General features: G+C 44.2%; 3 protein-coding genes across 3 annotated transcripts; 1 reads left to right on the top strand and 2 right to left on the bottom strand.

Moving 5' to 3' along the window:
* Window positions 1-58: 58 nt before the first annotated feature.
* Window positions 59-2,843, bottom strand: LOC121575301. Its single transcript, XM_041888293.1, has 2 exons — window positions 2,556-2,843; window positions 59-2,303 (listed from the first exon to the last, which is right to left on the bottom strand). Exon 2 carries the CDS (start codon window positions 2,122-2,124, stop codon window positions 973-975), a length of 1,152 nt encoding a protein of 383 aa, XP_041744227.1. The 5' UTR covers window positions 2,125-2,303; window positions 2,556-2,843; the 3' UTR covers window positions 59-972.
* Window positions 2,844-4,440: 1,597 nt separating this feature from the next.
* LOC121574622 (olfactory receptor class A-like protein 4) lies at window positions 4,441-5,817 on the top strand. Its single transcript, XM_041887169.2, has 2 exons — window positions 4,441-4,527; window positions 4,670-5,817. The coding sequence occupies exons 1-2, from the start codon at window positions 4,441-4,443 to the stop codon at window positions 5,666-5,668; spliced, it is 1,086 nt and encodes a 361-aa protein (XP_041743103.1). The 3' UTR covers window positions 5,669-5,817.
* Window positions 5,818-8,402: 2,585 nt separating this feature from the next.
* On the bottom strand, window positions 8,403-11,503 carry LOC121575943 (cyclin-L1). The gene is made up of 10 exons (XM_041889235.2): window positions 11,211-11,503; window positions 10,931-11,005; window positions 10,644-10,753; window positions 10,441-10,561; window positions 10,130-10,194; window positions 9,894-9,993; window positions 9,387-9,645; window positions 9,059-9,149; window positions 8,858-8,923; window positions 8,403-8,763 (listed from the first exon to the last, which is right to left on the bottom strand). Exons 1-10 carry the CDS (start codon window positions 11,454-11,456, stop codon window positions 8,595-8,597), a joined length of 1,302 nt encoding a protein of 433 aa, XP_041745169.2. The 5' UTR covers window positions 11,457-11,503; the 3' UTR covers window positions 8,403-8,594.
* Between the last annotated feature and the right edge of the window lie 1,825 nt (window positions 11,504-13,328).

Below are 13,328 nucleotides of genomic sequence, written 5' to 3'. Positions count from 1 at the left end.
GAAAACAGACTGCAACTGTGCCACATGTATCCTACATTAATTGCACACATAGTCTAGGCATAGCCATCTATATTTTATTTGTACAATGGATGGATGGATGGATGGATGGATAGATACAAATATTAATAATATTTTTCTGTACACAGTTACACATACACACACATATTCTCGCAGTGTTTTATTGATTCCACAGGGCCTCCTAAAGTAGAGGTTTGGCACAGTATTTGGCAGACTGCAGAGCAGACCAGCCTGTTGAAGGTCTATGACATACATAGATGTCTACAGCCATGAGAAGGTATGGCGAATAGGAATCATTCTTGGGTGCATTGTTGACATTAATTAAATGAATCCTCTCTGAGGTAAAAAGGAAGAAAGCACTAATTAAATTACCTACTGTGCTTGCACTTATTATTTGCCACTGAACAGAGGTAATCCTAACCTATCTATAACTGGGCTCCCAAAAAATAGAGAAATCTTTATAAATACTGGTTTATACTGGTTGGTACACATTAATTTTTATTTTTCACTGCTCAACTATAGAAAATGTTTCACTCTTAGGTAGACCTACCGACTATCATCTTACTATCTTTAATACAACACACTTTGATTACTAGCAGAAAGGCTAATGAGATAAATACACATGAGACGAAAATATGCACACACACAAACAGAGAGAATTCTCTGAGCCCTATCATTTGAAAAGTATTTAATAGTATTTGAAAGTGTGATGGTCTGTCTGAGGCTTAGTTCATTATTCTTCCACAAGCTTGCACATCAGTATGATGTGTTTTAGTTGTGTGTAAGGTGTGATGCCCTGAATCTGTGTGAGATTTCTATTATGTGTGTGTGGGTGTTCAATCACACTATGTTACATACATTTGTGTATTGATTTAGATGTGGGAGTAAAATAAATGAGTGTGATATTGCTGAACAAGGATACAAGTGTGTGTGTGTGTGCGTGCGTAAGTGACATTAGTGGCGAGAGTGTGTGTGGTATGTGGAGTGTGAGTGCTGTGTCGTGGGGCTCATGATGTTCTCAGTGATGTACGCCACCAACAGGCAGATGATGACCAGCATCACACAGATTGCTCCTCCCACTGTTGTCATGGCGATCACAATGTCCTGCATGCCCAAGGGTGAGATGGTGAACTCCACACAGTCCCCCAGGTCCTCTCTCTGGCCTGCTCCTCCTGAGTGGGGCGGTGGGATCAGGGTGGAGGCCAGCGGATGCAGGCAGATGCGGTAGGGGACGTTCTCATGCAGCTCAGTCAGCAGGAAGTCCCTGCAACCGGAGCCAAGATGGACACCAGCGCACTCAAACTGGGTGTAGCTCCCGTTCCACCAGCAGCTCAGCGCAAACCCACCTCTTCTGACCCGTCGTCCACTGAATACCATCTTTGGTGGGGCAGTCAAAAACCTGCTCTCTTCCCGAAGTCCTGTCCCAGGTGCCCATTTCTGTCCCTCTACAATTGTTCCTCTAGTCTCAGTCTCTTGTTTATCAAGGTCATGTCCAGCTGTGTTTCCTTTGGTTGTCCCTTGAGCCTCTCCTGTCAGACCTTCGTATGTCCACTGTAGCAGCACACTGCTGTTGGTCAGAACGTTGGCCACCAGGGACCCTCCTGGAGACGGAACAGTCCGGCAGTCTCCATGATGACACCTGAACCCCTGCTGTGTGTGTTGAAAACACAACCGCCCCCCGATTCCCCCCTCTGTCACCCGGTAGGCACATATTGGTGCCACTTCTCCCTCCATGGCCCTGACCCACCTTGTTCCACCTTGCACATGGTCTGGCCTGCCAGATATCACAGTGGTTCCTGTATTGCCTCTGCTAGTGTTGATGGAGTAAGTGCCATTCCTATGGCTGAGGTCCCCTTCCAGCTTTGGTGTGCTCATGGTTTCATTCTTACTGAAATAATCAATACCACCGTAGTTATTGTGTTGGCCATAGTTTGGGGAGACACCCACGTCCTTCTTGCTTCCCTCATCTGATGAAGATGCTGATGCTGATGGTAATTGCGCATCGCGGCCGCTGCGTGTCCGGTTGGAGACTGCGATTGTTGTGCGGCACAGACAGAGAAGCACTGCAGAGAAGGCGACCAGGGACAGCGGCGGTTGGCCTCTCATTTCTTCCCCTCTTACAGCTTCAGTCTCACTGTTTTAGTGCAAATTGATAGTGGACTGCGCCGTTACTGTCAGCGGAGATCCGAGGCGAGAAAGAGCGGTACGGGGGCAGGTGGCTTCCATAACAGTCGTACGCCATCAATGCCGTATAGCCTCTCCCTGGTGCAGAGCACGAAAACAATCTGCAACAAACGCGGACAATAACAATCATATACCTAGTTGGACGATTGATAGCTTACAGTCCACACTATTAGAGAATGAGCCAGACTTCTATCACATGGATATGCATTCTTGATCTGTTCATCCATACACAAATGTTGGTTATGCACACAACTCAACCAAACAATAAATAGGTCACATCGCTTATTACAAGTGTTTAATGTAAACGGCAATCAATGTAAGATGCATTTTGGCTATTTGAGAAAATAACTTACATGTCTGGGTTTTCGAGAACGAGGACCGCGGCGGTTATCTTTTTAATCACATTTGGCCCAGTCTTGTCCTCCAGTCTGGCTTTCTTTTATGGTTGTCGTGAGGAGGTGTGTGTGCGTTTGTCTGTCAGAATGCTTGTAGCCTAGTCATCAGCAGTCAATTACATCATGAGTCATCATTTGAAGTCCCCACTCCAATCTTAATTTCGCTGCCACCATTTCAGTTACTTTTTTGTGCCTTTTCATCCTTCCACCCATCCGTCCTTCCACATTTGGTGTTACATTTACATTTTTACATTTTAGTCATTTAGCAGACGCTCTTATCCAGAGCGACTTACAGTTAGTGAATGCATACATTTTTCATACTGCCCCCCCGTGGGAATCGAACCCCCAACCCTGGCGTTGCAACCGCCATGATTTACCAACTGAGCTACAGGAGGCTGTAGTCTTCAAGGCTGATGTGTGTAGTCTTTTGTTCATGCGATCAAGTCAGGCAGTTTATTGGAAATGCATTAGAGGTGATTGTTTTGTGCATCTTTATCCTGTAATACAAATGTCCTATTTTCAGGAATAATTTTCTTGTAAAAGACTATGAAACTTGCAGCAATGAACTCTGGTAACAGTTTATAACACATTCATGAGATAAGTATATGTTACTTATGCTAACTGACATTTGGATATTGTCAGCGGTAACCCAGAGCTATAGTTGATTTTGATGTGATGCTATTTCCAAACCTACAATGACATCAAGTGGTGATAATTGATAACAGGTCTATAACGTTGTACAGAGCTAGGTTTCTTTTGCACACTCAAACACTTCTGAAGATTTTGCTGATACATTCATTTCTGGTTAGTTATACAACCTCTTTATAACCTCTTTAAAATAGTATCATCGGAATGATCGTGGAGAATTAGAACAGATCATGTATAACCAGAGCTGTATTACAACACTCTAAATACACATTGATTGCTGTGTTGATGAATAGCCCAATCATCAAATAGGTAATACAACTCACAGTCTAACAACATTATAACTACTGGCAGTTATAATGGTCACAAAAAGCTTCATATCTGTGAAGATCTTGAATTTGAGAGCATTTAAGTTTAATCTCTGATCAATTCGACTCAGCAGTTCACGGACAAGGTTATTGGAGGTAATGATTATATTTCCATTCCCAAAAGGAAAAAATTGACAAGCTAGTAGTGCCAAGGGAGAGGACAGGAACAGTGTGATTAATGTATAACACTGCAGCATCAGTAGATGGGATGGTTTTAATAAGACCCCTAGGAAGCCCCTGGAAGATGCTGGGTTAATTAGTCTAATTGGAACTAACATCTGGGCAATGGGAGCTAACGATGAGGGGTAGAGACACTCACGGGATGGGGCACAAACAAATGGATCATAACAGCCAGCTTTGTAACAGGGCGACAAATAAATACATGTCTGGACACCCACTGAAATGAGCTGAAGTGATTTGTATATCTTTATGGTCTCAGGTGTTTGTCAGCCTCACATGTCTTGTTGATATGGCCTGTCTGTGGGGTATGAGTTGATAAGAGGTGTGTGTTTTTGCAGCTGGCCAATGGAGTGAAAAATCTGCAAGCCTTAGCAGCAGGTAAGGGCATGGTATCTAGGCGACAAATTATTGGAGTAAATTGACCCTGAGCCGGGACAGCAACGGTGAAAATGCTGAGTTTGTTTTTGGGATGGCTTTGTTTGTGTGTATGTGTCTATATAAATAGTTCACAATGAACAGGATAAAGGCAGATATACAATAGAGATCCTGGTATAGTAACAGAGTAGGAAGAGTAGCTCTCACCACTATTGAGATACACATCCATGCAATGAATAAGAAACAAATAGTGGCGCCATGCTGAGGAGAATGCGATGTCGAAGGTCCTCACTCTAGATGCTATTCTGTTTGGGTTGCTGGTCTTCTCTGGCATCCTGGGAAACATACTGATCATCCATATGGTGAGGAGAGAACTATCAAACTTTTTTTTAAAGAAATGGAACCCTAACTGCCAATAGCCATGGAATATCTCAGCCTAAGATGACATCACACAGTGTTAAGTGTAATAATAAATTATACTCTTTCTCTCTCCCTCTCTCTCAGGTTTTCCAGTCGGCCATTGAAAGTTTGTCTCATCGGCTACATCCCTCTGACACCATCCTGGTGAACCTGTCGCTGGCCAACCTGCTGACGTCTCTGTTCCGCACGGTACCCATCTTTGTGTCTGATCTGGGTTTGGACGTGTCCCTGTCCCAGGGCTGGTGCCGCCTCTTCATGTTGCTGTGGGTGTGGTGGCGGGCCGTGGGCTGCTGGGTCACTCTGACCCTCAGTGCCTTCCACTGTGTCACCCTGAGGCGCCAGCATGTGGCCGTGGGCCCCCTGGCACAGGAGCATGAGAGGAGGAAGGTGTGGGTGGTTCTGGGGCTGGTTTGGGGGCTCAACCTGGCCTTTTCCCTGCCGGCGCTGGTCTACACCACACACGTCCAAGGCAATGCCACGGTGGAGCTGATGGTGATCAGCTGCACCACCAGGCCCCTTCTGGGCTGTATGTGGCAGTTCCCCTCGGAGGAGCAGGGCTTGGCCTTCGCCTCCACCTCCCTGGCCCTCAATGAGGTGGTTCCCCTGGTGCTGATGGTGGGCACCAACCTGGCTACGCTGCACACGCTGGCCAAACACATGCGGGCCGTCACCTCAGCGGGCGAGGCAGGGGGAGGGACGCAGGGCAAGCTGGACAGACATGTGGCCAGTGAACGCAAGGCCGGTCATGTGATCATTTTGCTGGTGATGCTATTTGTGGTGTGCTGGGCCCTGCAGGTTGCGGCGGTGACATACTATAACCATAACAGGGGGCACCATGCGGAGGAGCTGCTGACTGTGGCCCACTTCTCTGCCTCTCTGTTTGTGGGCTTCAGTCCCATGGTGGTGGCTCTGGGACACGGCAAGCTGAGGAGGAGGATCATGAGGATGATCGTTGGCTGTGCTGACAGAGTGAAATGTCAACAGGAGAAAATAGTAGATGAAAGCAAAGCTCCAGACACAAGGGAGAGGAAAGTAAATCAACCTGTTTTCACTATTCAGAAGGAGAGAGAGGTTATCAAATAAGAGGAGCGAGTTAAAGCAAATATGAATTAATGAATTAATTAAGGCGTACCACTTTGTATGGTATCATTAATTAACCAATGCTTGCCTCTCCTTCAGTCTCAATGTTTAAATGTGAACATGTATATAACAACTCTGTCTAAATAAGTAATAACCCATCCAATAAATACCTTAGAACTTTTAAAGTATTGGAATGTTTAAGATCTTCTACATTTGGAGTATTTGGGGAGGGGGCAGGACCGAGTTTGTGAAACTCTGATGTAGAGGAACCTCAGGGCATAAACTGTCTCAGAGGCTGGGAGATGGTACAAATAAAGACCTTTATTTCACTGTTTTTTAAAGAGCAAACAAATCAGAACGTGTAACGACAACTATCTACAGCTAGGAGTGCCCTCTTACATACAGTCAATACATCAAAACCATTCTCTCACTCACAAAAGGGCAGCTTGCCAGAAAGAAATTGTGTTAACATAGTCTCACTAACAAGTACAGAGTATCACATTTCATTCCAATTAGGAACTCAACAATCTTTTATACAAAACCTCTCCGAACAAGTAACAGTGCTCTTCTTCATTGAATCCTTAGAAATTGTAGTAAAAAAATAATAATGGGTTTGTCTCTCATAGTGGCCATGTTAAAACAGCCTGCCTAAGGGAAGAGGATAAAAATGGTTGCCAATGGTTAGAGGAATGCGAACAACCATATAATTCTATGTTACTGTTAGGCTGAGGGCAGGTATAATATCTTTCCACTGACTTCCCCATAATTTCAGTTGCAGTGTCTGTGTCAGAACGTGGGCTCTGTTTGCGAGTAAGAATATACTTAATGACAGCACGCAGCCGTCGGTGACCCACTGCCAGCACGATGGATGAAATGGCGTTGAAGATGGTGTTGGCAAAGCGAGCTATAACCAGGAGGAACTCAGCTGACGAACCTCGGTTGTAGATAAAGTAGTTTATAGAGATGAGGCTGGTTCCCCAAGACCCAATGAAGAGCATGATGAGGGCTAGAATCACCTGGAGAAAGAGGAAGGGAAAATACTGTGAAACTATTTACCAGTTTTTTTATTCTCTTAGCATGAGGGTCATAAAACATACACATAAACATGCATTCTCTGTAATAACTTGCGGTGCCCGTGAACAGTTCCTGAGGGAGGGGCCATGTGAGAGAGCTGGGTGTCAGTTCTTGTGTGTGTGTACCCAATAGTGTCGAGCTGAACAATGCTATTTCAGTAATTATGGCACAGTATATTGTCAGCTTGCTTTCATTTCACATAGCATATCTCTAGTCACAGACCACACCACCCTCCCTAGCGCTTGCATTTTAAACTACCATTCCTCAAAGATCAGCCCAAAACCCTCCAATATCTTAAATACCAAATCCCATAATCACAACCCTTTTACTTAGAGCCCAAACCACACACAATCCCCATACCTGCCTCCCCCTTGTCTCGAGCATCCACATACAGCCATTATTCTTCAGCACCCTCTGCCCCAGTGCTCGACCCCTGTCCCAGATCAACCCAGCTCCTTACCTCCAGCCCCAGGTCAGAGATGACCAGCAGGGCGTTCCTCAGGACAGACATGAGCAGGTTGGAGAGGGCCATGTTCATCAGGATGATATCGGAGTTACATCCCCCACTGGGGTCTTTGAACACGCTCTCCTCGATCACACCAACCACCGTGGCGTTACCCACGATACCCAGCAGGTCTAGAATGATGTAGAAGGTGGTCTGGATGGGAGACGTAGTGACACGGAGCCCCATCCCCACCAGTTCCTGCCCTCTCAACTCCGGCATTGGGGCCTCCATCTCTACTGAATTATAGTGAGTTCTGGGTAGAAAACTTTTCAGTCTCTCTGCATCCTAATCCAGGGCCCTATTTTCAAAAGTTTTTCTAAAAAGAGTGAGTTATATTAGATGTCAGCTCCATTCTATCTGCATCCTCTAATCCACTGCTATATGTTTTATTCCAAATATGAACACCTCTTGGTAATAGATCATAAATACAAATGCACAAAAAAATTCATATTGATTGCTTCCCATCTATTATAGGTACTTTTATACACTCCCTCTCTCTGTAGCATCCAACACAAGCCCAACCTCCCACAGAAGTACCTATGTAAAATCACCATGGACACCAGATATATACAAAGTAGTTCCTGCCATACCTATCCACCTAAAATTGCAGCAAATTCCCTAGTTACTCAACCAACCTCTGCTAGGCCAGAGGCAGTGTACCCATGGAAATGTGGGGGTTTCAATCCCAGAGTTTAGCTACTGAGCGAGAGATTAATCAATCAGCCTAATTGAAACATGCTTCCTTAGCAACTAGGTTCATTATGATGCCACACTAGCTTCCCTAGGGAGGGAGGTAGAGGTGTGTTTGGTTGTGGTGCTTAATGGGTGGCAGGTAGCCTAGCAGTTAGAGCCGAGCCGGCAATAGGAGGGTTGCCAGTTTGAATCCCGGGTCCGACAGGAAAACCTGGCAGGACGTGCGCTAGCAACCAGAGGGTTGCTGGTATCAAAATCCTAGATGCTGTTGCCTGTCGTTGTGCCCTTGAGCAAGGCACTTAACCCCCCACAACAGCTTCCCGCACCTCTCCAAAACCTGTATGTATGAGTCTTTCGGAAGGGTTGGGTTAAAAGCGGAAGTCACAGTTCGGTTGGACCTTGTGTGCAGTTGACCAATAAAGTGATCTCAATCACTTGATGCCATTCATAAATCAAGACAACAGATCATCTAAAAGCATTTTTATTTCAAAAATATTGTTCAGACAAAAGCTTTGGACTATGATCTTAGAGCATAGTTTCCCAAATTATAATGTAATACAAACAATCTACAAAAGTTAAAACATTGGAAAGTCTGGCTTGTATTTGGTCCATGATGTGCTGTTTACGGTAACGCTCATAGCTCTTCCTTGATAACAGCTATCTTCTACGTGAGTATTCATCTCTCCTTCCTCTTCCCCGCTCCTTCTCCCGTTCCCGCCGACGCTCCCTCTCTTTTTCCCTTTCTCTCGCTCTATCCCTGCGACTGATTTTCTGGCGGTGGGCGGGAGAGACGGAGCACAAAGGAGAAGAGACACTGCGACTGCGTCTGAAACAGAGAGAGAGAGAGAAGTTAGTCTCAGAACTGAGACTCAAAATGGAGTCCATATGGAACAGAGTAAGGCACAGTGCTTCTTCCATACCTTCTTCTGGAAGGAGACATGGACTGAGTCCCTCTCCTCTCATCACTACGGCTCCCTCTTTTCTTCCTGAGTGAGGAAAAAAAAGAAGGAGAAAAGCAAAAATAGAAGAGTCTACATTTCATGAGGGAAAGCAGCTCCATTCAATCAACAAATATACTCAGTACAGATATCCCCATACTCCAGTAGAGGAGGAATACTTACTCGTCTCCGTTAGTGAGTTTCCGGCAGGCATTCTTTAGGGCAACTTGATTTAGGGGAGACTCCCTGTTGGGCTGTGGTACAGCAGGTGACGCTAGGACAAAGAGAGACGAGCATAAGGAACTTTGTAGGAGGAAATGGTTCCAAAGTCACAGGGTTGCTAAAGGAAATGATGAGCACATGAGACAAACGGTAATAATATTTTTTTTTATAGATGCCAGAATGCAAAAAAAAAAGGAAATAGAAACAAAAAAGCATGGGATAAAACATTAGGATATCACATATTACACAGTGTGTTTCCCTATGGGTGAGCGGTGTGTGTCTGTCTCACCTGCTTTGGAGGCAGGGGAGAAGCTGGAGGGGACATCAAGGGTAGGGGTACCCACAGTCAGCAGTCCCCCTCCTACCAGCTTAGCCTTGGCGATGCGGGCGTCCAGGGCCAGGTGACACTGGTCCACCTCTTTTAGCATACTGGGGAGGGAGACGTTGGGCAGCGAGTACAGCCTCAGGATCCGCCCACAGATCTCCCTCAGGTCCTCCTCAGACGCACCAAACAGCAGGAACCAGGGGGGCTGGTCCGGTAGAGGGATCTGCAGGGAAGACGGGAGGAGGGTGAGGAATCAGACAGGTGGTCATGTCGCTGTTATGGATATCTGGGAGCTATATAGACCAGCTAATCATGTTTGAGCATATGTCCTTAGATAAAATCTTGGTTTGTGTAGTAGGTATGCTGATATGTGCAGGTGTATGAATGACAAGTATATTACTGTATATTACTGTAAAATACCTTATGTGTTAGCATGTTTAAAGCACATGAGTGTACACTGTAGTGTCCTACCTGAAGTGTTCTGGCTGACAGGTAGATACAGGCACAGGCCACGGTCTCAGCACTGAACCTCAGGAACACATCTGTCCTCAGACTGTCATTCATGTAGTTCCTAGAAAACAGATAGCAGCAGAGAGCGGGAGAGTGAGGTGAAAATAGCTAAATAAGAACTCTTCCTAATATGACATTCGAGATACATTGAGAAGTGATTAAACTAAATAAAGACAAAATAGCAACAAGATACTCACCAAGCCGTCTGTACCAGCTTAGTATTCTTCTCACACTCTAGCACCTGGAGGTACATCACAATGATCTGTGACAGAGGAGCACAAAAACTGTTAGGGATGAATTCCCAAGACCAGATGCAATGTAAATTGCTTTTGATAAGAGCATTTACTAGGCATGTCATGATCATACAAATCCAAGCCTAGAGTAGCAATCACAACAAACCAGTAGAACAAACAGGGCCTAAGCCACAGTGGTTATCAATTGTCCTGTTTTAGATCAAATGCGCCACTGAATGTATTGAAGGTGGTGAGGTAAGGAGTCTGCTGCTTGCCTTGTGGGGGTGTTTGACATGCACACAGAAGCCCAGCTCCTTCAGCACTCTCCTCTCCGTCTTGATCACCTGAGCCTTGGCACTGATGTAGCTGGCATCCAGAGGCATGGGGACCTGGGTCCTGGAAGATACACATGGTTAGAGATATACAGAATACCTCAAGAGGGTTGGGGGAACAGGAAGAGGAGTTCAGAACCCCTTACCTTTTGCCTTTGCTGTGCTTGAGGTGGTAGAACACGTTGAGAACGTCTCGTACCCTCCGTGGTTCCTCTTCGATCTTTGAAGCCAGGTGCACACAAGCCATTGCAACCATCTGGAATGAGGTGGGCAGGGAGGTAGATGGATATTTTGAGAAGGGGAAAGAGGACAAACAGCATCATGAGATTAGTTAGTCACAGCAACAGGGTGAACAAATAGTAAAGGGTTGAATGTTTGAGTTAAGTCTGATAGAGGACTTTTGCCAAACAGAGCAGGATAGTGAGGGTCCTACCTCTGCACAGTGTCTGACGAACGACTTGCAGTAGTAGAACCTCTGGAAAAGGATCTGCCCCGTGGCCATGGCTACCTGGAGAGAACGTTCATCAATTAGTTAGCCAACTACGATTTAAATCCCTCGCCTGGCCTGCCTCATTGGTAAACAACACGAGCCTTTAACTTAGCTGTTGATTCTAGACATGGTCTCGTGTTTGACTTGTACAATTACATTTCTCTGACTTCTAATGCAAATTCTACTTAACTTCGGCACAATAGTTAGCTAGATTGTTACCAACCTGCGGAAGTCTCAGCAGAATACCCGCGGCCTGGATCAACTCACAGCCCCGCATTCGCAGCTGCTCCTCGGTATCCGCGGAGAGCCCATGTTCAGCGGACGGACTCTGCTGTAGTCGCTCCGGTGGCAGGAGACAGTTATCTAAAGTTAAGGTCACTCCAGAGTATATCTTATCCCCTATAAGAATTCCCTCCCCGGGAATTCTCAGGTCTTCTGCCGCCATCACATATTCAATAGTCGGTTGCATGACACCAGGCAAGACCGAGGCCCAGTCCAGCACGGGACTCCAGTACAGTCTCTACCGATTGGATGGGCCGTGAATAAACCGCGCCCCTTTCTATTGTTCATACTGGTTGTGATTGGTTATTGTGGTCTTGAAATCCCGTTGTGTAAACCAATAATAGCAGTATATTTTAAACGGGTGGAAGCGCTCAAGAATTTTTTTCTGCAAATTCCGGTGTTGCACCGTTTTGTCAAAGTTTGAACTGTTTTGATCCCACAATGTTATTTCTAAGCGTGTGTTGCAGTTTAAAAAGTTATTGTCTCTTGAGAGAAGAAACTATCTTTGATAGAATGGACTCACTGGTGTAAAAAATGATTGCTGTTTAATAGGCTCATTCTTAATGCAGATCAATCTGTGTTGGTGCTGCAGGCTGCAGCATGTGACAATTTGACAATTTCGTCTAGAGATATTAATGGTCATACTGTACCTGACAACAATCATACAGTTGCCTATTTGTTTGTGTGTTGAAATGACTTTTACACTCCAAAATGAAATTACAAAAAATTAATAATAATTTACACTAGTTTTATTACCTCATATGATATTAACATTGAGTATATAGAATACAAGAAGGGTCGTTCCACCTCAAAAAGAACAAGAAAGTATTTAGACACCCAACATCTCAGATTGTTCTGAAATCGTTTCTATAGTTAGAAACAGATAAGATTAGCAATCCTGCACAATTATTTTGTTGATCTCTGAGAAATTAAGCTAATTGATTGCACCCAAATTGGACATTTAAATGTATAAGATTCGTATAATATTCAATAAATATTGTACTTAAAATCCGATTTGGACCTAACTTTTTTCTAACAATGAACTAGACATGACGAATCTGAAAAGCCACCCACTGACCCCCCACACCCCATGCCAATCCCACCCAAACAACGAGTATATAGTATCAGTTCTCTATGTCTGAAAAGTAGTATGGAGCTGCGGCTCTGAGTATTGTTTCTTCATCCAGTGAATTTGGTGATGTTTTTCCCCCCCTGTTCATAGAAATTAGTCATTGAAGTTGTTAGGTTTATGTCCCATCCTACATCCTGATATTACCAGGTTCTAACCACTAGATGGTGCTCTTCCTGCTATTAGGTGATTAAAAAATAAAAATAATCCCCTCCGCCTCAATGTTGGTTTCCTTACCCTGTAAGCACTAAAGTTTTTAGCATTTGTGGCACAAATCCAATGCAAGTCAATGGTACCTATATTAGCATTTTCACGCTTCATGTCCAAATCATCTTAATGTACCAAAACATGTATCGTGTAACTCAATAGCTAGGTTTCCATCCAATTCATGAAAAATATTCTAAAATCCACATAAAGAAAATATGCACATTTTCCCACCTGTGGTGTGTTTCCACCAAACTGACTTGTTAAAAATTAGTAGGTGATGACTTAGTGCACACGAAATGTAGTTCAATGTAGTTCGCTCAAGTTTTCATATACCGAATAAACACTTTGAATGTGTTTCCATCGCATTTTCAACTCTACCGATAGTTTTGTCACCAAAACTGTTGCGTAAAATAGAAAATGTTTAGAGAAAATATATATTTTCTATTTTATTCAGCTATGTTCAATTGTATTCTTCATACTATAAAATAATATAAAATAATGCCACAGAATTCTAAGCAAATCTTGTCTGCTTAATTAACTAGCCATATGGCATAGCCAGATCAGGGCCTAACATAAGGACAAATCAAGAGTATGCTATTCTGTTCTACTGAAATAGACTACATTTTCTTCATATCATGTTTCTTTAGATATGTCTAAAATAAATAATGGATTTATTGTGATGGTGTAGGCTATATTACATGGATTTATTATACTTTTTTAAAT

Source organism: Coregonus clupeaformis, chromosome 10 (genome assembly GCF_020615455.1).
Source record: "Coregonus clupeaformis isolate EN_2021a chromosome 10, ASM2061545v1, whole genome shotgun sequence".
In the NCBI taxonomy this organism is placed as follows: domain Eukaryota; kingdom Metazoa; phylum Chordata; class Actinopteri; order Salmoniformes; family Salmonidae; genus Coregonus; species Coregonus clupeaformis.
This window is presented reverse-complemented; position numbering and strand designations above follow the sequence as displayed.

Excerpts from the sequence above, each read along its gene's own strand:
- LOC121575301 (XM_041888293.1), bottom strand. The coding sequence starts at position 2,124 with ATGAGAGGCCAACCGCCGCTGTCCCTGGTCGCCTTCTCTGCAGTGCTT.
- LOC121574622 (XM_041887169.2), top strand. The coding sequence starts at position 4,441 with ATGTCGAAGGTCCTCACTCTAGATGCTATTCTGTTTGGGTTGCTGGTC. Across the intron at positions 4,528-4,669 it reads ACATACTGATCATCCATATG|GTTTTCCAGTCGGCCATTGA; the intron begins GTGAGGAGAGAA and ends CCTCTCTCTCAG.
- LOC121575943 (XM_041889235.2), bottom strand. The coding sequence starts at position 11,456 with ATGCAACCGACTATTGAATATGTGATGGCGGCAGAAGACCTGAGAATT. Across the intron at positions 10,754-10,930 it reads TCGTCAGACACTGTGCAGAG|ATGGTTGCAATGGCTTGTGT; the intron begins GTAGGACCCTCA and ends ACCTCATTCCAG. Across the intron at positions 9,150-9,386 it reads CTCCCCTGCCTCCAAAGCAG|CGTCACCTGCTGTACCACAG; the intron begins GTGAGACAGACA and ends TCTTTGTCCTAG.